This window comes from Girardinichthys multiradiatus, chromosome 19 (genome assembly GCF_021462225.1).
Source record: "Girardinichthys multiradiatus isolate DD_20200921_A chromosome 19, DD_fGirMul_XY1, whole genome shotgun sequence".
Taxonomy (NCBI): Eukaryota; Metazoa; Chordata; class Actinopteri; order Cyprinodontiformes; family Goodeidae; genus Girardinichthys; species Girardinichthys multiradiatus.
The window spans coordinates 20,081,100-20,107,343 of NC_061811.1; the positions used below are offsets into that span (position 1 = coordinate 20,081,100).

The following is a 26,244-nucleotide window of genomic DNA, read 5'->3' on the forward strand; positions in this document are numbered from 1 at the left end:
TGAGGTGGTGGCTCGAACCTCGGATGGTTGGGCGGCCACCTGTTTTGAGAATGTTGCAACCAAGCTGTGGAGAGATCTACATTAATCACGGTGAGACATAGATTGTTCACATTCAGTTAGAAATGGCAACCTGGTATGTGGGCCTGGAAAAGGTCTTCCATTCTGTGGTTCATGTGGAGTTAGACCATGCCTCTGATTTACAGAGCTTCTTACTGACATTAAGGCTAATGGTAAAGCTGTGACCCAATTCATTTTGGTCTGTGCACAGATTTTAGCCAATTTGGTTTTGAGTGTTTGATTCATCCTATCCACCTTGCCCTGGGACTGTGGATGGTACACTGTCCCAAAAGAATGTTTGAGACCCAAAAACTTTTCCACTTCTTTCAGCTCTTCATTTTTAAAGTGTGTGCCATCGTCTGATCTGATTTTGGCAGGAAAACCGTGCCTGGTGATGTAGTGATTAATCAGGCACTTCACCATTGTTTTGCTGTCTTCCTTTTTTGCTGGCCAGGCCTCAGGCCATCCTGTGAATGCATCCACACATACCAACAGATATCTGAACCCATTCACTCTCTCAGTCATATCTGTATAGTCAATGATGATTTCTTTCCCTGCAATAGGATCCACTGGGAATTTCCCTGGCGCTGGTTTCAGGGTAGGTTTGGCATTGAACTGTCTGCAGATTTCACATGAGTTTATCCAATGCACTGCCATTGGTTTTAAATAAGGATGCCACCAATGTTTGAGATTTTTCAGCATCTGTGTGGTTCCTACATGCCCCATGCCATGGGCTTCCTCCAGGGCTGCTGTGGTGAGCCCTGGTGGCAAGATTGGACGTCCGTCTGGACTCCTCCAAAGTCCATTTTGGTCCTCACTGCCTCCTCTCACCTTCCACATCGACTTTTCTTCTGGTGAGGCCCCCTTTTGTAGTTTCACTACTTCCTCCAGAGTGGGCTCTGGTGTCCACCCTACCTCTGAACACAACAATATATTTTTTGGTTGATACCCAACACACTGCTTAGCTGCTTGATCTGCCGCCTGATTCCCTAGTGCTACTCTGGTATCACTGCTATCATGTCCTTTACACTTGATAACTGCCACCTCCTGTGGTAAGAGCAATGCTTCAGCCAACCTTCTCATTTCCTGTTCATGCTTGATGGGTTTCTGTCCTGCTGTCCTAAACCCTGTTCTCAACCATTGCTTCAGTTCAACATGCACTGTGCCTGTGGCATATGCTGAGTCTGTGTAAATGTTTATTTTTTGTCCTTCTCCTAATTCTAGGGCCACGATCACTGCCAAAACTTCTACTTTCTGTGCTGATTGTGTGTGTGTCAGTCTTTCCGCTTTCACTGTTACAAAGTCTGTCCCTGTGTCCTCCACAACTGCATATGCTGCTTTCAGTCCTTCTGTGTCATGTCTGAAACAGCAACCATCTGTATACAGGTTTCTTGCCTCTGTTAAGGATGTGCTTTGGAAATCTGGTCTGATTTTTTTCATTAAACTCCACTTTTTCTGCACAGACATGTGGTTCTCCTGACGTCATTCTGTCTGCCATGTTTATGCCTTCATGTGTGTATGTGATGTTGGGAGCTTCAAGCACCTTGCTCAGTCTCTGTTGTCTCAGTGGTGATAGTGTGAATGTCTTTGAGTTCACAAAAAGCCACTACTCCATGTGATGTGAGAATGTGGAGTGAGTGTCCCATAACTACATGGGCGGTTTTCTGGATTATTTTAGCCATCCCTGTTGCATGTCTGGTGCATTCATGATGTCTTTGTTCCATGTTGTCCAACAAAACACTTATGTACATAAGGACAGTTCTAGTACCCCCTTTTTTCTGAAACAGCATGCCATTGGCTGTGTGTGCTGTTACAGAAACATCTAAATAGAACGGCAATGTGTAGTCGGGGTGTGCCAAGTGTGCAGCTTGGGATAGGCTGGTTTTCAAAGCTATAAAAGCTTCCTCAGCTTCACAAGTCCATTCCAGTGGGGCAGTGAGATTTCTCATGCCCTGTTCTTTGACCAGGTCCCTAAGTGGAGCAGTGAGATCAGTGTATCCTGGAACAAAAGATCTACTGTATCCAGTGAGACCCAAGAAGGAAAGCATGTATTTCACAAAAACGGGTTTGAGATGGGAAAGAACAGCTGACTGATGAGTAGGGGACATCCCAGTGCCCGGTTGGGAGACAACTCTACCTAAAAAGTCAACCTGTTTTCTGCAAGTTTGCAGTTTGGCTTTGCTGACCTTGAACCCGGCTTTAGCAAGGTGTGAGAGGACCACAACCGTGGCCTCCAAGCATTCTGAAACAGTTGGTGTTGCCAAAAGGATGTCATCCACATATTGAATCAATGTGGTGTGTGGTGGAAGGGGGCAGTCCTGTAGAGAGTCTTTAAGAACTTGGTTAAAGATTCCTGGAGATAGAGCAAAACCCTGTGGCAAACGAGTGTATCGATACCTATGTGATCTATAGGTAAAAGCAAAAACGTCCCTGCATTCCTCAGCTAAAGGCAGTCAAAAGAAAGCATTGGCCAGGTCAATGCATGTGAACCATGCATGTTCCGGATTAAGGTTAGTGAGAGCGACATAAGGATTTGGAACTGGGACAGTGGGAGTGGACAGTGCTGCATTAATAGCTCTCAAATCATGTGCCATCCTCCATTTTCCTGTCCCTTTTTTCTCTACTGGCAAGATAGGTGTATTCCACAAGGAGGAGACAGCCGACTCCAACACACCTGCATTCCACAGCCCCTCTATTGTGCTCTCAATGCCCAGTTCAGCAGCGGGTTTATGAGGGTATTGAGATCTCCAGATTGGTTGATCAGAAGTAAGCTGAAAGGTAATAGGAGTACAGTGTATGAGACCAACGTCCGTAGGACCTTCAGCCCAAAGTGTGGAGGGCATGCTCTGTACAACTGCAGCTGCCAGTGGGTGATCTGATTTTTCTCTGCCATGATGTCTGTCTAAATGTACATGTTCCAGGGTGCCTACATCTGTGGAATGATTAAGAATGCGATAAGTGTTCCCTGAAGGTGAATAGGAGAGGTTAGGAGTGGAAGAGAGATGCCAATCCTGTAGGGAGAGGGAGCGTTTTAACACACCCCCTAACTCACGTGCTTCATGTCCTGGATGGAGGGCTAAAGAAACGTGGGGAACGCCATTAGACCACATTGTAAACCACTCTTCCTGTTCTTTTGATAACTGTACAGAGGCGACAATGCCCTCTGGAGCTACATAAATATCAGTGGTGACAATGTCCCATGTCTTACCCTCCAGCTTTTCAGCAAAGCTTTCCTGGTAGCATTCATAGTTATTTCTGTCATAAAACAGTGTGACATGTGGTGGGTCAGGGGGAGGAACATAGGGTGCCAGAGTGGAGATCCAGGATTTCCACCGAAGGAAGGAAGAGAGAACACCTCTGCATGCCGTGATTTCTGGGTGTAGCAAGACCCAGTAAATGTCAGCCTTAGGATCGGGCAAGGGCTGGATTAAATACTGTCCATGTGAAAAAAATGTGTTGCTGCCACATGAGAGTTGGGTGCCATTAGGAAGATGCACCTGCAGTCCGTCTGAACCACACAGAATGGTTGCGCCCATTTTGATCAACATGTCTCTGCCCAGTAAATTTACTGGTGTGTCTGCGGACACTAAGTAGCTGTGGTTCAAAATTTGCCCTCCTATTTCAGTTCTTAGGGGCTTGGTGTAAGGTAGGACCTGTTTAGCCAGAGAAAACCCCATGACAGTGGTAGCCCTTGTGGAGAGAGTGTTAGGAGGGGCTTGTTGGATGGTTGAGCATGTAGCCCCAGTGTCCACTAGAAAACGAAGACTTTGTCCATACACCGTCATGGACAGTAAGGGGTCCTCAGTTCCTCTGTCCGGGGGGTTCTGTGGGGACCCTCAATGGTGGTCTGGCCAGTGACTGGGCTCATCCCAGGCTGGCAATTGGAGTGAAGGCTGCTGCTGTTGGCCTCCACGTGATGAACCACCTCGTCCCCTTTGTGGGCGTCTCGCAGGCCCTCCCATAGGTCCATGCCATCCATAACCCACATGTGGACCGCGTTTGTAGGGACAATCCCTGCTCCAATGACCAGGCTCTTTGCAGTAATAGCACACATCAGCATTCCCCCCCTCTGTGGCGGTCCTCGCTGGAATCCCCTTCCCCTGGGCTCACAACCTCCCCTGAAGCGACCAGCATGTGCCTGATAAGGACCAGAGGCCATAGGCCCCTGTGCAAACGTGTCCTGGTGGTCAGGAAAGGGAGGAGCTTGTGGAGGTTGGGACACAGCACTTTCATACATTATTTTAGGGGTTTTACCTTCTTTCTTCTTTTCTCCAGCTTTTTGTTTTGCTTCAGCTAACTGCATTTTCAGTAGCGGAGTTTGTAATGTTTTAAGTTCTTCCTCATCTTTCTTATTTTCCTCTCTTATTTTAGATAAATGGTTAATTAAATGGCAGTCCCATATTCCAGTATCAGCCCCTGACAAATCAGGATTGTCCTCCATGTTGGTTTTAACCTGTGTGGGTAAGCCTCTTAACACAGCATCTCTGAACCAATCCCTCTGTGAGCCCTCATTGGCTGGATTAATACCGGTTTGTGTTTGCCACATGGATTTACACTGGTCCAAATATTCTCTTGGATTGGTTTTTGGATTCCATTCAAATTTAGGGATAGTGCGCCCCCTGGTTACAGGGTATAACTCCCTCAACGCGTCCCCTATGTCTTGGGCATGGAGAGAGAAATGAGCTGTGTCTGGGAAGAGAAGGGAGCGAGCAGTCGCTTCAACCTCTCTACAGCTGTGTGGTTTCATGCAACGTGCTGCAATTGCGCGGTAGTCCCCTAGAGCGAAAGTGGTACCTGCAGTTAAAGAATCCAATGTTTGCAACCAAATAGATGCACCCTCTGTGATAGGGGGTAATTTGTCGCACAGAGTGGTGAGATCTCCTAAGGAGAAAGGATTGTATTTTCTTTGACCTCTGGACCCCGGCTGTTCAAGAAGCGGTAAATTGTACTTATGTCCTGGCTCCCTAGATGCCACCTCACGCAAAAGATACCTATTAGGTATGGGCCCACTATGCACGGATGAGGACCCCACACCTTCCTCATTTTCTTCCGCTAGACTAGTGGGCTCATTGACTGGGGGGGCGGGATCCGCCGGGGTGGAAGCATTGACGGTCCGTGGAACGAAAATAGGAGTAGGCAAGGGTTGGGGGCCTGGGTACCACTGGCCGTTAAGGGCCATGACTACTGAGCCCTGTGTTGGCTGTGGGGTTTGTGGAGTGTGTTGAGGAGCGGGTTGGGTGGGAGTTTGGTTAAGCTTGCAGTAATTGGTATGCGGCTGTGGGGGTAGAGATGAGTCAAGAGGACCTGCAGAGTCAACAATCTGTTGGAGACGTTCTTTCATCTGACGCACGTTCCAATTGTCAAGAGGCAACCCTCTGTATGTGTCAAGAGAGGGTTCTTCAACTGTGGATGATTTAGAGGTACAATCGGATGAAGTGAAAGGATTTCCGGGAGATATATGACCGGACAGAGGTCCGGAAGACACAGTAGAGAAAGATGCTGTGGGGGGTGGTTGTGGTGGGGGAGCTGAAGCTCCGCCTGCTGGAGAGTTTTGTTCAGGCAAACCAGTAATCCTCAGTCTGCCCCCAGAAATGTCCAATGTGGGGTAAAGGCCCAACGGAGTGGGAGAAGAAGATTCCTTAATGGCGGATTTTGGAGGAGGAAGACCATATGGTGGCGGTTTATCTCCAGTGTGTGTGTTGGTGGGTGCTGTGTGGGGTTTGTCAAACATAGCATGTTTACCTCCCTGCCATATCAGCACCATTTGCGACAAACACATCTCATTCTTTGCTGCTTTATCTCTTGTTTCTTTAAACTTCTCTTTAAACCGTCCACTATTTTTGCATTTTTCCTCAGCCAACTCTCTTTCTTTCTTAGCCTTCTTCATATTCAGCCAAAACCACCTTCCCACGTTTTTTCTGCTCTTTTCATCAGTTCCATCTTTTTCGACCTCCTCCTGTATTTTCTGATTCATCTTCTTAATCAACTTTTCTGTTGTTTTTCTGTCATCTGTTTCCCGGTCAAATTCACCGTCCATCCTGCTAGCCTGTATAAATTCTTCACCAAAAGTTTTATCACCCTCAAAAGTATTAGCACCTTAAAAAGTTTTCCCACCTCCAAAAGTATTTGGCACCCTAAAAAGTTTTCAAATCTTACAAAAGTATTCACAAGTATTAGCACTCTGAAAAGTATTCACAAGTATTAGCACTCAAAAAAGTATTAGCACACTGAAAAGTATTCGCACTCAAAAAAGTATTAGCACTCTGAAAAGTATTGGCACTCTGAAAAGTATTAGCACTCTGAAAAGTATTGGCACTGTGAAAAGTATTAGCACTCAAAAAAGTACTAGCACTCTGAAAAGTATTAGTACTCAAAAAAGTATTAGCTCTCTGAAAAGTATTGGCACTCTGAAAAGTATTAGCACTCAAAAAAGTATTCACACCTTTCTTCACTCCACTCTGTTCATTCACTGGTCAACTGGGGCGTCCAGAAAATATGGCACGCTATGTCCCTGGTATCTGGACTATTTTGAGAGTGACATAAACATGTCTCAAGACACCTCAGTTTCCCCCAAACCAAGCAGCTTATCAGCACTCTGTCATTGTTGACACCAGTTAGGTTTCCATACAGGAATGCTGCATTCATTCACCTGCAATGAGAGTCTGGCGAACCGCTGCGCCTCTCTCCAGTCACACCGTATTTTTCACACACTCCTCCTAACAAGTCTGTCTCACAGATTATTCTTCCGAGGACAGCTCATTTATTTTATGTGTCTTTATGTTAGTGCACTTTTATCTATTATTGGAGTGCACTAAATGCACTCCAGTTTCTGACTAGTCTTGCTGAATTATCCTATTCAGCTCATAGTTTTCTCATGCTGGTCTTGTTACAAATGTCATTTATAACGCACAGTCATGCTCTCACTGTTACTGGTCTTACAGATTCATACAAACTGTTCACAGTAACTTATAGCTTCACGGGACTTCAGACTATGTGTTTTATGAATTACCACATGTGTAATCTGGTTTTATTCAGACAGAATTTGAATAAAACACAGCATTCAAACCTTTGTGTTTTTGCCCGGTCTTAGCTTTCTGACTCCAGAATACAATGAACAACCTTCTTTCAAACCTCAAGAAAACTGTTTACACTTCAGAGGTCCCCACCCTCCGGGACTTCAACCCAGCGAAATCAAGAATTCTTGTCAAAAAACATGTGGAGTTGTCAAACTCAGGAAACAGAATTTGTAGAATCTTCAAACTACAGGCCTCAAACCCTATTTTCTCACTTTACTTTACTTGACCTCTTTTATATTATCTTAACACACTGGTCTACACATTTTAAATTTAGCAGAACATTTCACTTACTCAGACATCTGACACCAAGAATTTAGGCCTATCGACAATGCCAAAAGTGCCGAGTTCATTTTAAGCAGGTTTCTGCTTACCTTGTAAGAAGTGCGGGGGTACCCTAGTGTCAGACGTCTTTTGGTGAAGTTCTGATTTAGCCGAAAGTCCTCGCTTTTCCCAAATCACGTCGGGGGTCACCAAGTTGTTGGAGTAGTCCTCCTAAACTCCTGCGTGTTCGTTTATTTGGTCAAAGCATCTTAATTCTCAACGAGAAAAACTAAATTTAAATGTCTAAGAAAACAAAACACGGACAAGAGGTTGAAGCTGATTCACCCGGCCGGGGAAGAGATGCGTAGTCAGGAACACATCTGTTTTTCTCTCCCCTGCACCGTTTTTTTATTGAACACACACATACTACCGGAAATATACATTTTACATTTGTTGTGCAGCCCTTCTCAGTTTTCTCATACATTCTTTTGCTGAAGGTCAGTTTCTCACACGTCTTCAGTAATCTTCAGTGAGAGGAGTAAAATGCCTCCCTAATATACTGCCGGCTTCTCACGATACAGACAGAAAACACCTGCAAGCTTTAACCTTGAATAATAAACACTCATTGTGTGACCACACTAGAAGCTACTGTTTAAGGATTTTTCTAACTCTCAAAAGCATAACTAAAAACTCCTAATAATAATCAATCTATAAGCAGCAAATCCCAAATATATCTTAGCTTTAGCTACTAATGATAAGGCATTTATATTTCCACACTGTCCCAATTCATGAATCCTGTGGCCAACAAATGTGTTCTTCCTTTGCCCGATTTGAAGGATGGGTCGGGAGTATGCCCATCATTTCCCATGATTCCTTGCGTTTTTAGTGCGGGAATATAACTGTGTAGACGCGAAATATCTGTTTGATTTATCAAGACATCACTTAATTTCAAACGTGCTCCGACGTGTTTGGAGTTTGCCTCACCAGCCTTCCCAGTGGTGAGGCTAGACCGTCCCAATTCGCAGCAGCTCACTTCCGGCCTCCGTAGTTTAGCGAGGACGAAGGACCCAGCCCACGTAGACCGGGTCCTTCGAGGGATCCAGCCCCTGACTTGGGACACAACCCCATATTTTCCGGTTGGTCTGGAATCACGTTGGAATCTACAAAGCACGCGAAAGGACATTGGATTTTTTTTTTCTTCTTTTGCGTCCCCACGCAATACTTTTTGCGTTGTTACGCAATAGTCTTTGCGTTATCTCGCAATACTTTGTGGAATAGTTTCCAAACCAGACAACCGCAAAAATGAAACAAACACTACCCGTTTTTTAGATTTATTGAGTTTTATTTTGTAATTGACCTTGAATAAAACTATATTCAATCAGACTTGAAGACAGTTATCCACAAGCTGTCAGAGTACTGAACTCTGCACAATAATACTGCACTAAACCACATCTGTGACACTTTATTAGCTTATTGCTGCTGCACGATGTGTACTTTTTTTTATTGCACGCCATTAGTGCTTTTAATATGAGTTGAACTTATCTTATCCCAGGCGTTTTCATTCAAAAAATAAGATAATGGATGAATGGTTCAAAATAATTGTAAAACTATGATATTTTTTAATTTGGTATTAAAAGGCGTTATATAAAGAGGCTAGGCTAAACTATCTTTTAGCGTTTTAAAAACTTTATTGCGAAAATATGTAGGCGGATATTGTTTCGACTCGGACACTTTTATGGAGACTCACCTTTTTTCTGTGGTATCACAACGTGGATGAAGAGGAGTAGGTGAACCCCTAAAATGCAGATCTCCAACATAAACGATGTGAAAATTTATAACCTTAGTTATGGGAAGTCTCTCCCAGAGGTAAACGCGTGACTGTAGCGGGTTGACTGTTAATGCTAGCCCAGTTAGCCAGGATGTGTGTGTGTTTTCCGCTTGAAATTATCTTTCTTGTTGCAGTGGTTGTCGGATCGAAAGAAAAGACAGCTTCAAAAAAAAGATGTCGGTGAGTAGATAGCTTCGGGGTGATCCATGCAGACAAGTTAATTTCTTCCTAGCGTTTTACGTATCCCTTCCATTCTGTTTTTTTGTTTTTGTTTGTTTGTTTGTTTGTTTTTCAGACATCCAGCGGCGGATTGAGCTCATCCAGGACTTTGAGATGCCCACAGTGTGCAGTTCCATCAAAGTGTCCCGAGATGGTCAGTTTATCCTGGCAGCAGGTAAGACAGACTTTTGGCCTCAAAAACCCTCTTGTAGTTTATCACTTCAGAAAGATAAAGAAAAAATGCTCTGTTTTTTTTTTCCTTCCCCCAGGAACATACAAACCCAGAGTTCGCTGTTATGACACACATCAACTGTCCCTTAAATTTGAGCGATGTCTGGATTCAGATGGTAGGTTTATACACTCATAAATAAAGTGGCCGGACTTTATTAGGTACACCTTGCTAGTACTGGGTTGGACCCCCATTTGCCTTCAGAACTGCCTTAATCCTTCGTGGCATAGATTCAACAAGGTACTGGAAACATTCCTCAGAGAGTTTGGTCCATATTGACATGATGGCATCACACAGATGCTGCAGATTTGTCGGCTGTACATCCATGATGTGAATCTCCCGTTCCATCACATCCCAAAGGTGCTCTATTGGATTGAGATCTGGTGACTGTGGAGGCCATTTGAGTAACATGGACTCATTGTCATGTTTAAGAAACCATTCTGAGATGATTCGTGCTTTATGACATGCCGTGTTATTCTGCTGGAAGTAACCATCAGAAGATGGGTACATTGTAGTCATAAATGGATGGACATGGTCAGCAACAATACTCAGGTAGGCTGTGGCATTGACACAATGGTCAATTGGTACTAAGGGGCACAAAGTGTGTCAAGAAAATATCCCCCACACCATTACACCACCAGCCTGAACCGTTGATACAAGGCAGGATGGATCCATGCTTTCATGTTGTTGATGCCAAATTCTGACCCTACCATCTGAATGTCGCAGCAGAAATCGAGACTCATCAGACCAGGCAATGTTTAGCCTCAGTTTCCTGTTCTTAGCTTACAGGAGTGGCACCCGGTGTGGTCTTCTGCTGCTGTAGCCAATCCGCCTCAAGGTTATTTGAGTTACTGTTGCCTTTCTATCAGCTCCAACCAGTCTGGCTATTCTCCTCTGTCCTCTGGCATCAACAAGGCATTTGCGCCCACAGAACTGCCGCTCATTGGATATTTTCTCTTTTTCAGACCATTCTCTGTAAACCCTAGAGATGGTAGTGTGTGAAAATCCCAGTAGATCAGCAGTTTCTGAAATACTCAAACCACCTCGTCTGGCACCAACAACCATGCCACGTTCAAAGTCACTTAAATCACATTTCTTCCCCATTCTGATGCTCGGTTTGAACTGCAGCAGATCGTCTTTATCATGTCTACATGCCTAAATGCATTGAGTTGCTGCCATGTGATTGGCTGATTAGAAATTTGTGTTAAGGAGCAGTTGGACAGGTGTACCTAATGAAGTGGCGTGTGAGTGTTGATTTTTTCTTGTTTAGTTTTTCTCCTTCTAGAAAATTGTTTTATAATTTTCTGTTTTTTCTCTCCGTCTTACAGTTGTGGCTTTTGAAATCCTGTCAGATGATTATTCTAAGGTGAGAGATTGAATTCTGATGAAGTCAGCTGCTTTTGCAGAAAACATGGAATATTTTATCTACACTTTTTTATTTTCTTTAAGCTACACATGTAGTGGATGGGAGAAGCTAAGTACTGATATTCAGACAGCTGTAACTGGTTTATTTCATAAACTGATCTATGATCCCCAGAGGTTTTGCACTAAAAGGAGACAAAGACAATCCCCACAGTAAAACACCACATTTTCTCACCTGGTGATGCTTCTGCACAGCTGACACCTTTGGTGACCTCTATGATCTGGGCTGGCTTGCACTATTTCTCTCCATAAAGCCAACACTATGGATAGCACTTGATTCATAATTGTGTTGCAAGAAGAGCACAAACAGAGACGGAGGTTAAGAGAAATCTGAATCGTTTATGATGTTACAACATGTTTTTTCCTGCACCTACGTTTCAGCGTACAGGTCATCCCTGTGTGTTTTCTTGCAGCTGGTCTTTCTGAACTGCGATCGCCACGTGGAGATCCACGCCCAACATGGTCACTACTACAAGACTCGTATTCCAAAATTTGGACGGGACTTTTCCTACCACTATGCCTCCTGCGACCTCTACTTCGTGGGGATGAGGTAAAACTAGAGCATTTTAGCTGCTGAGTGAAACTTCTGATGCAGAATTAATAATGTATGTTTTAACTCCTAGTTCAGAGGTGTACAGACTGAACCTGGAACAGGGTCGCTTCCTGAACTCCCTTCAGACAGACGCTGTGTACGTACACACTGTTTATGTGCTGCTGTATGATCTGCTTACCTCGGGGGTAGTATCGTCATCCTGTGATCCTCTTGATTTGTTATGGGTCTTCATTTGTCATCATCCAGGGAAAATAACGTTTGTGATATCAACGGCGTCCATAATTTGTTCGCAACAGGAACCTCGGAGGTAAGCACCATTTTTTTAAAGCACATCCGCTTTCTGGCTTTATTGGCTCCACCCTGAACTCACAGTAGACTCACTTAGTTTGTCCAATGGCCAAAAGTTGTCCCTCCATTACAATCCCGCTCAGTTAACCAGTGCAACCGTGGTGATACTTGCAGCAATGTTACAAAAAGCAAGTATTAATAACAATTAAAAGGAAGATATAATAGTTTTCAAGGAAATAAAAAATGTAATTGATGGGCTAGACTCACAGCAGATGTCTAATAGCATATATAGGCACATATAGGCTGCCAAATATTCCATACATGAAACATTACAACAAAAAAACATAAAACCATTACTTAGGAAATATGACGGTAAACGTAATGGAGACTTACCTGGTATGGTATGATATGAGAAGATGAGGAAGTCTGTCATGTGAATCATCCCTTGCTGCTTTATGACAACCATCTTCATACTTCCTCGTTTACCCAACACTATGTGTGATAATGGCCTCTTAAAATTTTCATTGCTTCTCATTTTCTCTTATTGCCACAGATTGCAACAGCTCAGAAACTTAATTTGCTCTAGCGATGTCTAGTTATCGCTCCGTTCTGCTCGTCTACCAGAGCAGCAAACAGAATGTTAGTCAACATGCTATTGGAAACACCTAGCAGACAATGCAAATATAAGCCAATAAGCACACACTCCTGCTATAGGTAGCAGCTGTTTTGTGTTGTTTCATTGCTAGCTTCACTCTGCTTTCATAAGACACACAGATTCTGACTTTTAAATTTTGCTTGCTTTAATTCTGAGCTGAAATGTAAGTAAACTCTTGTAAAACGTCCCTGCTTACTGTAAAAATGTAACGTAAGAGTATTAAGGACAAAAGACACACAAATAAGGTGTGTTTGTAATTTTCTGTTGAAACCGCCCACACTTATAACAGCAGATCCCACGCTGAGTGACACCTCCTATCACCTCTCAATAATGTCCTACCCTATTCAAGCATCATTGCTCCTGAAAAAAACACTTCTGTTGTTGTTTTGGCAACAGATGTTAGGCTTTAATGAGAAAATCTAATGGATGGATGCTTGAAAGATATTCCTGATTTTGATAAACAATGATGCTTTTTACATAGAAAAATCATCAGCTGTTGGGTGTTCACAGCATTAGAAAAATCCCATTTAAATAATGAAAACATTAATGGTATATTCGAAATGTAGCATATATCCTGTCATGGTAAAATCAGATTTCACACAGTCATTGATGATTAAATAGAGATGAAGCCTAAATGGAAACGCTGTGGGGAAATCCGTACACCCTTGCTTTTTCTGTAGGATTTATTAGGGAAAGTATTTGCCTGATGGTGCTAATTAAAGCTTCAGATTAACTGCTCACTAGCATATGTGAAAAGACTGAACTGAAAAAGAAAAGACAGAACTCTTTAAAATAAATATGGCATCTGAATTAACCAGTTGATGACACCAAAGCCGTGATGTTCATCGTACACAGCAGCATGCTGTAGAGAAACCCAAGCACAGCATGTCAGCACAAAGCCCTTAAACCAACTGTTAAGCACGGTAGTGGACGAGTGATGATCCAGTCCTTCAGGAGCTCCTTAGTATTCTGGAGCAAAATGTGAGGCCAAATGTCTGACAGCTTTAGATTTAAATCATTTTAAAACCAGATCATTTTTATGTTCCTCTCATTAAAATCCCTGTATTAAGAGGGTGTGCTTTATTTTTACCATGACTGAATATTTGTATTCCACTTTACGTGTCTAATGTGGTTGAAGTAGTTGTATATAAATGTTTGTGTTATGCCAACTGCTGGAAAAACTTTGCTCTTTTGTTGTGTTTTTGCCAAAAGATACAAAATCCAGAATGATATTCTAGATCATTTGAATTCAGTAAAGCGCCTGTTGTTCAGGAATCAAAAAATTAATTATTCTTAACATCTTCCTGCTGTGACGTCACCAGTCATCGATTTATTTTATTCTTTAGTGATTTCTGAAGAAGGGAGGCAAATGGTTAAGGCCAGCAATCACAGCTGTTCTCCTCAGTGTGAAGAAGAGACTCTACTGCTTATGCAGCAAAGAATAATTTAATCGTACTACTTACTGAGATTTCCTCTGTCTGTTGACCAGGGAAGGGTCGAATGTTGGGACCCCCGCATCCGGAACCGGGTAGGCATGCTGGACTGCGCCCTGAGCAGCCTGACTGAGGGAACAGTGTAAGCACCGAGCTGCCACGCTGAGATTGTCACGCCCTCTCGGCTGATCTCAGCGTGCTGATGCATATTTAGCCACATGGTGCTTTTCTTCCTGGAAAAACAGGCTGCAAGCTGTGAAAAATGATGGCTCGCTGCAGAAATATCAGACCCTTGTTTGAGTCAGAGTTCGCTTCCAGCTCCTGTTTGTGTCAGACATTATATCTCTCTTGGAGTTTTGTCTTTGCTCTTTACCTTTGTTGTGATCGCTCTGACTTTCTGATTGCTGGCAGGGTTCAGGGTTTACCTTCCATCAGTGCGTTGAAGTTTAACGGCTCCCTCACCATGGCAGTAGGCACCAGCACCGGACAAGTAAGTTAGATAATAAAGCCTCAGCTTTACGTTTCGATCATTAAAAAAATAACTACATCTGTTTACACAAAATCTTTTTGAGTAGAGTTTGTGCTAATAGATTTATTCGACACACACACAAAAAATCCTATCATACTCCAAATGGGTTTGGCATAAAACCGGACAATTGAGTGAAAAAGCACCATTTACCGACTGTTAAGCACGTCAGGGAATCTGTGATGCTGTGGGCCTGCTTCTCTTTCAAAGACCTTGAGTACCATTCCTTTATTTAAATAAAAAATGAACTGGATAATGATTCAAAACATGGCAAATCCACACTGAAATGGCTTACCAGACACAAAAGTGCACTCCGATTGGCTAAAGGGGTTATACAAGGAATTATAAGCAGCAAGGGGGCCAATAAGTGTGTAATCAGTGATTTTTGTTAAACAGGCAAAGCTTCGTGAAATCTTTGCACCTTGAGCCAAATGAGACGTGTGAAACAAATATTCACAGAATTAAACTTTAATATAATTTCTTAAAGCCAAGATCATAAAGCTGAAAGGACTAGTTGTGGTTCCACCATGATGGTGATGATGATGATGGAAGGAAAGAGGAGATTGTGGAAAATATAAGAAAATTAAATACAGCATCAAAATGTGCACCAGTAATGTCACAGTTGCTTGTTTTCTTAAGATTGTGCGGCTTAATTTAAACAATGTGATCTGACATATTGGCTTAATGGAGATTTTAATGCCTGAATGTAAAAGTAAATAGCTGTAGATGTGCTGATCAGAAATCAGACCAGGAAAAAAAGTTTTTTTTTTTTTTTGTATCCATATTGATAGTGTTGTCCGAATGATTAATGCCTTCTCTTCAATTCCTCTTTCTTTGTCCTCCAGGTGCTGGTGTATGACCTACGTTCCAGCCAACCGCTGCTGGTGAAAGATCACTTCTACAACCTGCCGATCAAGTCTCTGATCTTCCACGACCAGCTGGACCTCATCGTGTCTGCTGACTCCAAGATAATAAAGATCTGGAGCAAAGACTCTGTAAGCAAGAGCAGGCGCTATTTGCTCGTTTTTTGTTTGTTTTTTATCAGCAGTGTATGTATGAAATGAGTCGGAGAGAAAGTCATTGTGAAAGAGTTTAAAAGGTTGAAAGGAAATCCAAATGGAGATGGATTGTAATGTCTGTAATTTAGATTTGTCTTTTTTTTTCTGCATCGTAGGGGAAGCTGTTCTCCTCCATACAGCCTCAGACCGACATCAATGATGTCTGCATGTACCCTAATTCAGGTGGGAAGATCTTTGGACACGTTCATGGTTGTTTCATATTCTTGAAAGTATGCAGTTTTGCCTGCCGTGACTACTGGAGATACTTCCTCATGTTTTGACTGGCACAGCAAAACTGAGAAATGGTTAAAACATTGAATTCATGGATTTATTTCAACAGGGGTTTTTGTAGTTGACCTCTTGGTGGTGCCATTTTGTAACATTTTATAGCAGCTCATTTGCTACCAGCTCATTTCATTTCAACTAGTTCAGCACTGAAATGGAAGAAAGGATATTTATGAGCTGATATGATTATAAAAATTATACTTTCCGCTTCTTCTGCTCAAAGTTAGTGTTTCTTGGCTTTGTCTTACTTCCATCCCAATGTTGTGTTTCATGAACAGGAATGCTTTTCACGGCCAATGAAGACCCCAAAATGAACACGTTCTACATCCCGGTGAGTACAGAGACACATGACGGCTCATCACCCATATGGTGAACGCAGACTGTGTGAATGTTCAGATGTGAACTCAGTTTAACGACACGTTTACTGTAAAACTCTAATTCATTTTAGGCTTTTAATTATGCATTTGAAACCTTCCAGTTTTCAAATTAGAAAAAAAGAATTATGTGTTAGAATCTAATAATCCACCGAGGCCTATTGCACACGTACACTCCCAGTAATATTTGGATAAATGTTTTTTAGCAAGGGGCAGAGAAGATGCACACTTTGTCTATCCATCAACACGCTCCTAACATAAATGGTACAGCCTTTCTTAAGTGGTTGGTTTCTTGACTTTTAAATATGGTCCAAAGTTTTCACCGGGGTTGAGTTCAAGGCTATTCCAGAAGTCTAATGTTAGCCTGCTTCATCCTTTCCTGAACTAGTTTTTATCACTACACTGTCTGCAGTTTAAAAAATACAATTCTTTATATAACTAGTGCCCTGAAGAAGCCTATTATGAAAATAGGAATGTGTGTTTTAAAGCAGTGTTTGTGGGGTTTTGAGTGCAATGACATTCAGTCACACAGGGGCCTAAAAAGACTGGACATACTTTTTTATCATCACTTTTATCATTGTCACAAAAAATAACACAAAATATTGTAATAAACCTTTAAGTCTATATCATCCTTCCCTATTCCACCCTTTAGCCTTACTGAAACTGTATGGTCTATGAGACAAGAAGCAGCTCAGAACCAGGAAACCAAGCAATTAAACAGAGCTGTACCAGTCCTGCTAAGGAGAGGGTTCAAATATGCAGCCAGAACTTTGCTGAAGGCAAAAATGTCGAGTTTTCCTGTAACTTTCTAAGAGGTTTTAGGGATATTTTAGAAAACCCACTATAATTTTAAACGAGTGTACACCATTCTTCTGTTTAAAATTCACTGAATCTCAATGTTTATTGAATAATCAGTCCATTCTGCTAAACGGGTGAGAATGCATCATTAAAAGTCCAACATTAAAAGGCACTTCATGTCTAACATGGCTGAATTTAAACGTCTGACCAGCACTGCAGAAGCAAACGACAAAAGAAGAGAAGGCAGTTTGTTTTTGGTTTCTGAGTGAGCAACGTGTCCTGTGACTCAGATGTGATAACCGTGTGTGTGTGTGTGTGTGTACTTTAAACTCATCTCTGCTTTGTGTAAATGAGGACACTCCTGGCTGAATAAACCTTCCATCTTCACCACATTCCCTGAAAACTTTATGATGCTGAAATTTTCATTACAAGTTTTTAAAGTTTGCCAAATATTTAGTATTTAGTTGTATGTTAATTTAATTTTAAAGCCACACAGTAGGTCATATCTGAGTGATCTAAATCCAGTTGCATGCTATCCGTTCCAGTCCAGTTAGTGTATATCTCAGAACAATGGAGTCAGATTCAGATTTTAATCCAGTCGTTTTACTCAGTCGGTGCAACAGTTCGACCCAATCAGAACCTGCACATAAAAAGGTCTTCGTGAACCTTGTCAACCCAGAAGCATCATCATCTCTGTTTATGGAATGAAACTCGGCGAGACTTTCCATCATTAGTAGGTTTGTGGTGCTGTCAGAGCTGGATTAAACATGACTGTTTGTGACTAAGTGTATTTACGGCTGTGGTTAGCGAGTGTGAGATGAAAACAGAGAACTTGTTGCAACTTGGATAGAAACAATAAAATGTCTTCGATCAAATCAGCAGAACTTTTTTTTTCAAGTGTTGAACAGATTTCTGTGGCGGTAAATTGTTGAGCAAAGGAGATTAAATTATCTTTTTATGATGGAGGCACATACCGTTCTACTTCAGCTCTGTTTAATCGATTGTTCTGAGGTAACGGGGCTCCAGGGTTAGAACCTGTTGATTCATTGGAGCACACGATGTTCTTTCTCAACTCTGGTCTTCAAAGATCAGCCCTGACATGTTTCAACTGGTTCCTGTTGTGTGTTATTACAGAGTTGGAAAGGGAACGTTCCAAAAAGATCGTAAAATATGCTCGGGCTTGTAGACGCAGCCTGGAACCTTAAAACTCCCATCCTGACGAAACACATCAGGATGTGTTTATTTCCATCACGGTTAACACAATATGGAAATAATCAACATGATAAAAAAATAAACGAGTATATAGATATATTAAATGTCACAAAATATGCTTCTTTCTCCTACGGAAACATTTTTGTAGTTCTTTTTTATTTATATAAGAAATTCTCTAAATGTAACAATGTTGAAAAGCACATCTCTTGACAAATGATGACGAAGGAATGTTTCTCTCCTGTAATTCACTGTCTGGTTTTAAGGAATAAAAATCCTGTGCCATTTACAGCAGCTAAGCAGAAACTCATTCATCGAAAACATTTCTGAACACGAGTGTGAATATATGACACTCACAGGAGGGACAAATGTTTGGTTTGCAGGAGGCAAACTTGTTTTTTCAGTGTGTACATAACTCCAAAAACTATTGCTCATCCTTTGAAGGGTGAATAGATTTATCACAAGTGTTTTAAGTGAATACAACTTCACCACGACTCTCTATAAAGACACGTCATTCGCTTCTGACCAGAATGGAAACATGAGCGGGAGCAGTCGGTCTATTTCTGTTTCAGCAAATACACGACAGATTTCTCTACGAAGCCTAAATCTGACCCTGTTTTAACGGGTGCCGCTCATGTGTTCAGGCTTTGGGACCCGCTCCTCGCTGGTGCTCGTTCCTGGACAGCCTGACGGAGGAGCTGGAGGAGAGCCCCGAGTGTGCCGTGTACGACGACTACAAGTTTGTCACCAGAAAGGACCTGGAGAATCTGGGTGAGACATCGCTGCTGTGAAATGCTTTATAGATGAGACATAAGATAATCCCAAGAGCTGAGACTCAAAGAAAGCCTCTGTGTTGCCTGGAGGGCAGTGAGGATGGCCAGACTATCTGAGCAGGGGCCTGGGGATTGATTGAGAGGCTTTAGGTATGTAGGCAGAGGACTCTGGAGGGGTTGAATGAACACTGGAATGCAGGCTCAGCAGTAAAGAGATCAAATGACAGGAAATCAGGACAGTGGTTGGGTGGGGGAGTCCTCAGGGAAAGCGAGGTTTTACAGGCTCTTACATAACCATGCAGGGTTCTACTGTATTTACTGACTGACGTTCCCAGGAAAAGCAGGTTGCCTCACATTCTGAGTGCTCCTGTGGCTGCAGGCTGGGACTAATCCAGCTTCCTGCTGCTCCCAGCCACATCTCGCTGGTTAATCGACTGAAGCAACGTATATTGGAATTATGTGTCATATGTTTGTTCATACAGATGAGATGCAATGAATCTTTTTTTATTACAAACAAAATTTTTTTTAGGGTTTTCTTTGTTTCCATCTTTAATTTCTATTTTGTTCCTACATTGCTGCACAATCCCACATCTAAAAGTAATTATAGCCATAGATTAGGTGTTGTGATATATTAAAGAGGTCTAAATATCAGGAGGAATCAGGATTCTGAGAGGAATTCATGTTCATGTTTCTGTTTTCATCCACATGTAGAAGCAGGTTGTGCTCTGATTATTGCCAGTGTTGCAGTGTCACTAAAAATGTTCTGTATGGTTCATGCTCTGGGTACCGTAGACACCAAATACGCAGAGATAATAGTGAAAAGTTGTACTTACATTTCCCTTTTGGGTTTTCTATTTAGTGGTCGTAATATTATGATAATAATTTAAACCGGTGTTCCTATGTAGTCTGAAAGAGGATGAAATGGAAGTGTTTTCCAAGTATGGATGATTATGGGGAAAAAGCGGATTGTCTGTCGTCCATTCAGCCATCCATCCATGCAGTCGTCCACCCGTTCATGTGTCTGTTCCTCTTTCTTTCCGTTCATCTGTCTCTCCATTAAGCATCTATTCAACCACCGGTCCTTTCTTTTGCCTTCCATCCATCCTTACAGTCTGTAATATTTGCATGGTTTATATTTAAAGCCATACATTCACTGTAAACTGTGTTGTTCATACTTAAAAAGTTGTCCCAAAAAAATTGAAAACTCAGAAAACCTGAAGCTATGAAAAATGCATAGGCACCCTTCAAATAAGATCATGTTTTTGCCCCATAGAGTCAAAGACAGAATCACAGAGGTTCATCTCTAAGATGCAATAAATGTATTAAACCCATTAATGTGTTTCTGTTGACTCAGTTTGTTTATTTTGGGGTTTTCTTTCCAGGTTTGTCTCACCTGGTGGGATCTTCTCTCCTGAGAGCCTACATGCACGGCTATTTCATGGACATAAGGCTGTATCACAAGGTGGGATGTTTGCTATTGTATCAGGTTGATTCACACCAAAAGCTGCTAAAAGGGTCTAATATCACAGTTGTGACATTTGGTTCGGCTTCAGGTGAAAACCATGGCTAATCCTTTTGCATACGAGGAATACCGCAAGGATAAGATCCGGCAGAAGATCGAGGAGTCCCGAACACAGAGAGTCCAGGTTCAGGTGAGGAACGCTTGCATAATGCTAAACCTTTTCTGTTTTTTGGTGAATTGTTCCTACATGAAACCCATTTAAGAGCATTTCATAGAGGCAGCTGCTCATTTCAAACAGGGTTTCTCTGGTTGAGCTATTGTTCAACCAAATCACATTTTTCTGTGTGCTCTCATCCTGTCTTGACTAGTTACGAATGTGGAAACACATTATGAGCTCTAGGAAACGCTAGACCTGGAAATGTAATTTGAGTATGTGAGCAGCAGAGTTTGTGTCTGTGTGTAATCAAGCGTACACTTTGTTATGACGAGACAGAAGCTGCCCAAGGTGAACAAGGAGTTGGCTCTCAAGCTGATGGAGGAGGGCGATGAAGAAGCAGAGCTGGCTTCTAGGAAGAAGAAGGGCAAGGTAGGAAAATATGACGACAAACACAAGGGTGGCCACACCCTGTCTCTACTCCGAAATGATGGCTTTGTTATTGGTTCACTGGCAACGTCGGGTTTTATTGAAACTAACAAAATGTTCCAAACGGATTTACGTCGTAGCCCGACATATTTTACAGGCCTAAACGGTCTCCTTCAACAGGTTCATATAAGACCTCAAGACATGAAATAATTATGATTTATCGACCCTTTAAGCCATGCATGTCCTCTTCATCACATCTGCAGGCTCTCCCCAGCATTCTGGGGGACGACCGTTTCACGGTGATGTTCGAGAACCCCGACTTCCAGGTGGATGAGCAGAGCGAGGAGTTCCGGCTGCTCAACCCCATCGTCTCCAAGGTGGGACAGAAGAGGAAGAAGAAGCTGCGCCTGCTGGCTCAACAAGAGGCCGCTGCCCAACAGGTACCATTTAATGCTGCGGTAGGATGTTGACTGTTTAATGCTTCTCAGAACACAACCATGAATGCTTGTTGATTCAGACACAGGTAAAAAGAGTCCTAAAGGTGTGTTCATACAAAGAACATCATTTGAAGAAGAGGCTAATCCCTTCATATCCCTGGTAAAGATGTGTAAAAAGCCTCAAAACAAACTTAGATTTGGTTATTTTTCTGTAGGATTTAGGTAAGATCACCATAAAATAATTTTGATGTTTTTTGTCTGGTGTTGATTTGGCTGTTTTGTTCTTGATCGTTATCTTGCCCAAAAGACCCAATCATGACCCAGTCTAAATCGATTTTTATTTAAAATGTCCTTGTATTTGTGTTTGTGTTTAGGATGTGAATGCTAACAAGGTTCCCAGGGCCTTCAACACAAAAACAGGCCCAAAGCATCACAGATCCTTCACTGTACTTTACAGTGGGAATGAAGTATTTTTACTACATATTCATCATTTGTTTTACATGGAACCCCCCTGGAGTGTTTTCTGCCAAAATCTCACTCTTTTCTCATCTGCCTAAGCCAGACAGTGATGGTAGAACAGAAAAAAGGCTTTTTCCTGGTATTCCTCCCTAACGACTTGTTGTCATGTAGGTGGGGACTAATGCTTGTTATGAAGACTTTAGGTATTGTTTTGACTGTAGATATGGGGAATCCTTGGACAGTAGATATTTTTCTGCAGCTATTTCCTGACTCAGGAAGATCAACAAATATTTTCCTTACGAATGGCATGTTGTCCTGTCTTTCTCGTTTTTAAAGAATGGCTAGGAGAAATCCATCTCTATTTCCCCCTTTTCAGGGTTCTTGAAAACTCTGGAACTCTTTAACTTCAGAACGTTGTTAAAAGTCAAGAAAAATGAGGATCTAGAAGTTTGAGTCTGAAAAAGTACGAGTTGTGTAGGAACCCTGTAGTTATGCCCCAGTGAAACAAGGTCATGGATTACCATTTAAAAGGTTCTAGATGTGCTGATCATCTTAGTAAGGCAGGACGTTAAAAAAGGGCTTTTTGCACATCTTTACCAATGATGCTGATAACTGGAGGTTGCAGCTGTAGAAATGTTATGAATAAATCCACTTTTTTTCATAATTATGTATTAAAATAGGAGCTTGTATTATATTATTTATCTTTATCACATACACTTTGAGCCAGATGGGTAAAAAAAGACTAAATGAAACGTCAGAGAAATAAATAGAAGAGTAAGCAGTAAAAAGCAACCCATTTAAAGACCACAGTTTATATTATAAGACTCTTCTTCCACTCTTCCCAGAAACTTGGGGGTTTTATAGTCAGCCCTTTTTATAAGGATGTTTTTGAGTCAGGGAAATATAGATTTATTCGGTTAAATTTGAAACGAAGCAACATTATTTATGACAAACATTTGACCTGCATTAGGATGTTTTGGAAGGAATACGATCTGAGATCCATCCGGAAAAAACAGCAGGACTTTTTTTGTTACTTTGGCTTTACTGTGGCTACACCACAAATGAGACGTTTAAATGTCTACGGCTGTCTATAAAAGGATGATACTTTGGCATTATCTTGTATATTATCTCACAAGACTAATTTTCTCTGTTTAGGCGGCTGATGAAGAAGAGGAGCCAGAAGGGCAAGCCAGCTCCGAGGAGGAGAGCTCTGACGACGACAAGAGCTGGGTGGAGGAGGTGAGAGAGCAGCGAAGGCTACTGCATCAGGAGGACAGAGACCGCCGGCGGCAGGAGAGGAGGGAGGCCGACCGGAACACCGTCCTGCTGGAGAGAGAACAGGGTGATGGAGAGAAAACCGAGAGCAAGAAGAAGACTCAGCCGCAGTTTTATCAAATCAAAGCTGGAGAGGAGTTCAGGAGTTTTGGAGATGTGACCCGCAAGCAGAAACTGCAGAAGTACGTCTGGCTTACAGAGAACAGTTCAGATTTGTCCCATCCTCATCACTCTGTTTGCTAATTGTTTGTTTGTTTTAGGGCTTCTTTGGAGGAGCGGCTAAAGCTGGAGGAAAACTCAGGAATCAGCAACACAGTGGACACGGCAGTGGGCAGCAAACAGCTGACCTTCTCTCTTAAAAAGGTAATCCAGCGCTTATGTTTCTCCTCTAAATGTTTCACACCGTTCCACTTCATCAGAGTGGCACAAAAATACATGTAAATGAAGCGACTCAGAGCGGCTTAAGGTGAAGGGCAGTGAGTTGAGAAGGTCTTAATGTTGATCAGCAAGAAAACAATTGGCATAGTGGGAGAAAATCTGTTTTCTTTACCGTTTTACAATTTTTGGCAGCAGTAAAAAAAAACAGGCCCACGTCATCACAGATCCTCTACCGTCTTTACTGGTGGGAGTGAACTGTTTTTCCACATTTTCAGCCATTGTTTCACATCACACCCACTTATAGTTCTTGTTGCTGGAAAGGTCAAACTCATCTGAACAGAACAAACATTTTCCCAGACGTGTTTAGCAAACTCAACACATTGATGGACAGAAAAGGCTTGTTTTCTGGCATGCCTTCCTGACAACTGCTTGGTTGATGGTTATTATAGAGAATTTGTCATCAAATTTCAGTTTAAGGTTTAGATGGATAGAAGGATTTTCTCGGCTAAATAATGTTTTATAATGGGTGGGCTTTTTTATTCAAAAATAAGCTGTTGTAGTATTGAACATATAAAAAGATCAACAATTTAAAACAATGAGTAGGAATGCGAACCAGAAGGGATCTTGACAACCAGAATGTGAAGCTACTTCCCCGTGCAGAGAAAGTTGAGCATCTGCATTTATGTCCTGTGTGCAGTCGGAGCAGCAACGGAAGCAGCAGCAGGCGGAGAAGGAACACCACGAGGAGAGGAAGAAGCTGAGACGCTCCGCCGGACATCTGAGCAGCACTCGTGGGAGAGGAAGAGGAAGAGGAAGAGGCCGCTACTGAGAAGAGATGCCACCAAAATGATCAAATGTTTCTTTCACTTTTTTTCCATCTGCGCCTCCTGTCAGTGGTTGGAGAAATGAAATCAGCCAGCAAGACCGGAAAAAAGTCTAGTGCTGAAGTAGTGGTAGATTTGTCTGGCTGCTGGGTGGTCTGAGCTCCTGTCTGTGAACTCCATGCATATTAAAAACAGATTACCTCTGTCAGTGCCTGTATTAATGCTAAAGCAAGATGGTATTTCTGAGTCCTGTCTGCAGATAGATCATCATTTTGTTGAGATTTCACAGGAAGCTCCTCAAAAAGCTAGTTTCAAACCAGGAGAGGAAGAAATTTTATTTTAATACTGTTTAATATTGTATATTGCTATTTCATAAATCTGTTAATGTATGATGGCTCGAATGGACTTTTAAAATATATCTGTAGAAAGATTTACCTTTGTGCATTGTTTTTTACTGTTAAAAATGAACCCAATGTTTTGAATACAGTGAATGATTTTGGAAATCTTGTGGCTTCAGATTTTGTGGTGTCAGTTCATTTTGTTGCCCTGCGATGGACTGGCGACTTGTCCAGGGTGTATCCTGCCTCTCGCCCATAGACTGCTGGAGATGGGCACCAGCTCCCCCGCGACCCACTATGGAATAAGCGGTAGAAAATGACTGACTGACTGAGTTCATATTGTTGTTTGTGCAATGTGATTGGGTGCATTTTAATTCTTTGCAGAAAAAGCTGTACCTGTATTTCTGAACAAAATTGTCATCTACCCTCATATCGGCTCCTGGTTAAGAGGCGTCAACCTCACTGAGAGCGGAAAATGTGCTTGAAATCACTGCTTTCTGTGCACAATAGTGCCAAAGGAAAGTATAAATGTTGTTTCCAAGCATGTTAATTGAGAGTTTAGTGGAAGAAAAAAATGTCTTCAAGAGCCACCACAGAAATTATTCCAGGACATGGGCTCCAACTGGTCCAAATTCCTTTTTTCAGATAAAAGTAATCATTGCAATTCATTTGGAAACCAAGGGCCCAGAGTTGGGAGAAAGAGTGGAGAGGCACTTCATCCAGGTTACTTGAGGTCCAATGTGAAGTTTCTACTCTGTTATGATTGCAAGTAAGTCCTGGAGGGAGTTTTTAATGGCCCACATGAGTAGTAAAACTAGCGTTTTACCACAGACCAACCCAATTCATTCTGTTAGAAATACCGGAAGAGATCGTGGCCTGGAAGGAGGATGTTAAATAAAATGGCAAAACGTAATGGAATACCCTCATCATCCTTTTCACATAAGGAGTATCCAGTCGACGGCTTCTTCGGATCTTGTGGAACACAGACTGCTGCAGGAGATCCTGCCCATAGCTTTAACCATCTGATATGACTGAAGGAACTTGGATAATTTGATTTACTGAAATATCTAATTTGTCCTCGTTATTAGTCAAACATTGTTGCTATGGCTAAAAGGTTCTGCCAAATGCAAAAGCAACAATTATATAAATTGAATTATGAAAGAGGATCAATGCTAAATACTGACTTAAATGTGATGCTTTTACAAATAAAAGCATTTCACAAGTAGAAAAATTGGTCATTCCTCTTAAAAATAAATAGAAACACAGTTGGAGATGCCAATACAAACAAAATGTGTCCCTGCCAAGACTTTCAATCCTAAATCTTGTTTTTTTAATTTAAAAAAATGGCTAATCTTCCATAATGCTGAATGCTTGATACATTTAGAATATAAGGGAGATCATGGCCTTCAGGCTCATTAAAACTCATTTGATGTTATCTTAATAT

At 42.0% G+C, this 26,244-nt stretch overlaps 2 protein-coding genes across 2 annotated transcripts; one reads left to right on the forward strand and one right to left on the reverse strand.

Moving 5' to 3' along the window:
* LOC124855735 (uncharacterized protein K02A2.6) lies at window positions 1–1,570 on the reverse strand. The gene has a single exon (XM_047345780.1). It carries the CDS (start codon window positions 1,522–1,524, stop codon window positions 82–84), a length of 1,443 nt encoding a protein of 480 aa, XP_047201736.1. The 5' UTR covers window positions 1,525–1,570; the 3' UTR covers window positions 1–81.
* Window positions 1,571–8,860: 7,290 nt separating this feature from the next.
* On the forward strand, window positions 8,861–24,965 carry nol10 (nucleolar protein 10). Its single transcript, XM_047345779.1, has 21 exons — window positions 8,861–9,260; window positions 9,357–9,402; window positions 9,518–9,616; window positions 9,711–9,788; window positions 10,999–11,036; window positions 11,506–11,642; window positions 11,716–11,781; window positions 11,892–11,952; window positions 14,078–14,163; window positions 14,433–14,511; window positions 15,393–15,542; window positions 15,722–15,788; window positions 16,169–16,221; window positions 18,916–19,042; window positions 20,427–20,506; window positions 20,598–20,696; window positions 21,000–21,092; window positions 21,353–21,529; window positions 23,141–23,442; window positions 23,521–23,623; window positions 24,336–24,965. Exons 1-21 carry the CDS (start codon window positions 9,195–9,197, stop codon window positions 24,465–24,467), a joined length of 2,139 nt encoding a protein of 712 aa, XP_047201735.1. The 5' UTR covers window positions 8,861–9,194; the 3' UTR covers window positions 24,468–24,965.
* The last annotated feature ends 1,279 nt before the right edge of the window (window positions 24,966–26,244 follow it).

Coding starts and splice junctions, on each gene's coding strand:
- LOC124855735 (XM_047345780.1), bottom strand. CDS start 1,524: ATGTCTGTGCAGAAAAAGTGGAGTTTAATGAAAAAAATCAGACCAGAT.
- nol10 (XM_047345779.1), top strand. CDS start 9,195: ATGCAGATCTCCAACATAAACGATGTGAAAATTTATAACCTTAGTTAT. Junction 9,789..10,998: donor GCGATGTCTGGATTCAGATG/GTAGGTTTATAC, acceptor TCCGTCTTACAG/TTGTGGCTTTTGAAATCCTG. Junction 14,164..14,432: donor AGCCTGACTGAGGGAACAGT/GTAAGCACCGAG, acceptor GATTGCTGGCAG/GGTTCAGGGTTTACCTTCCA.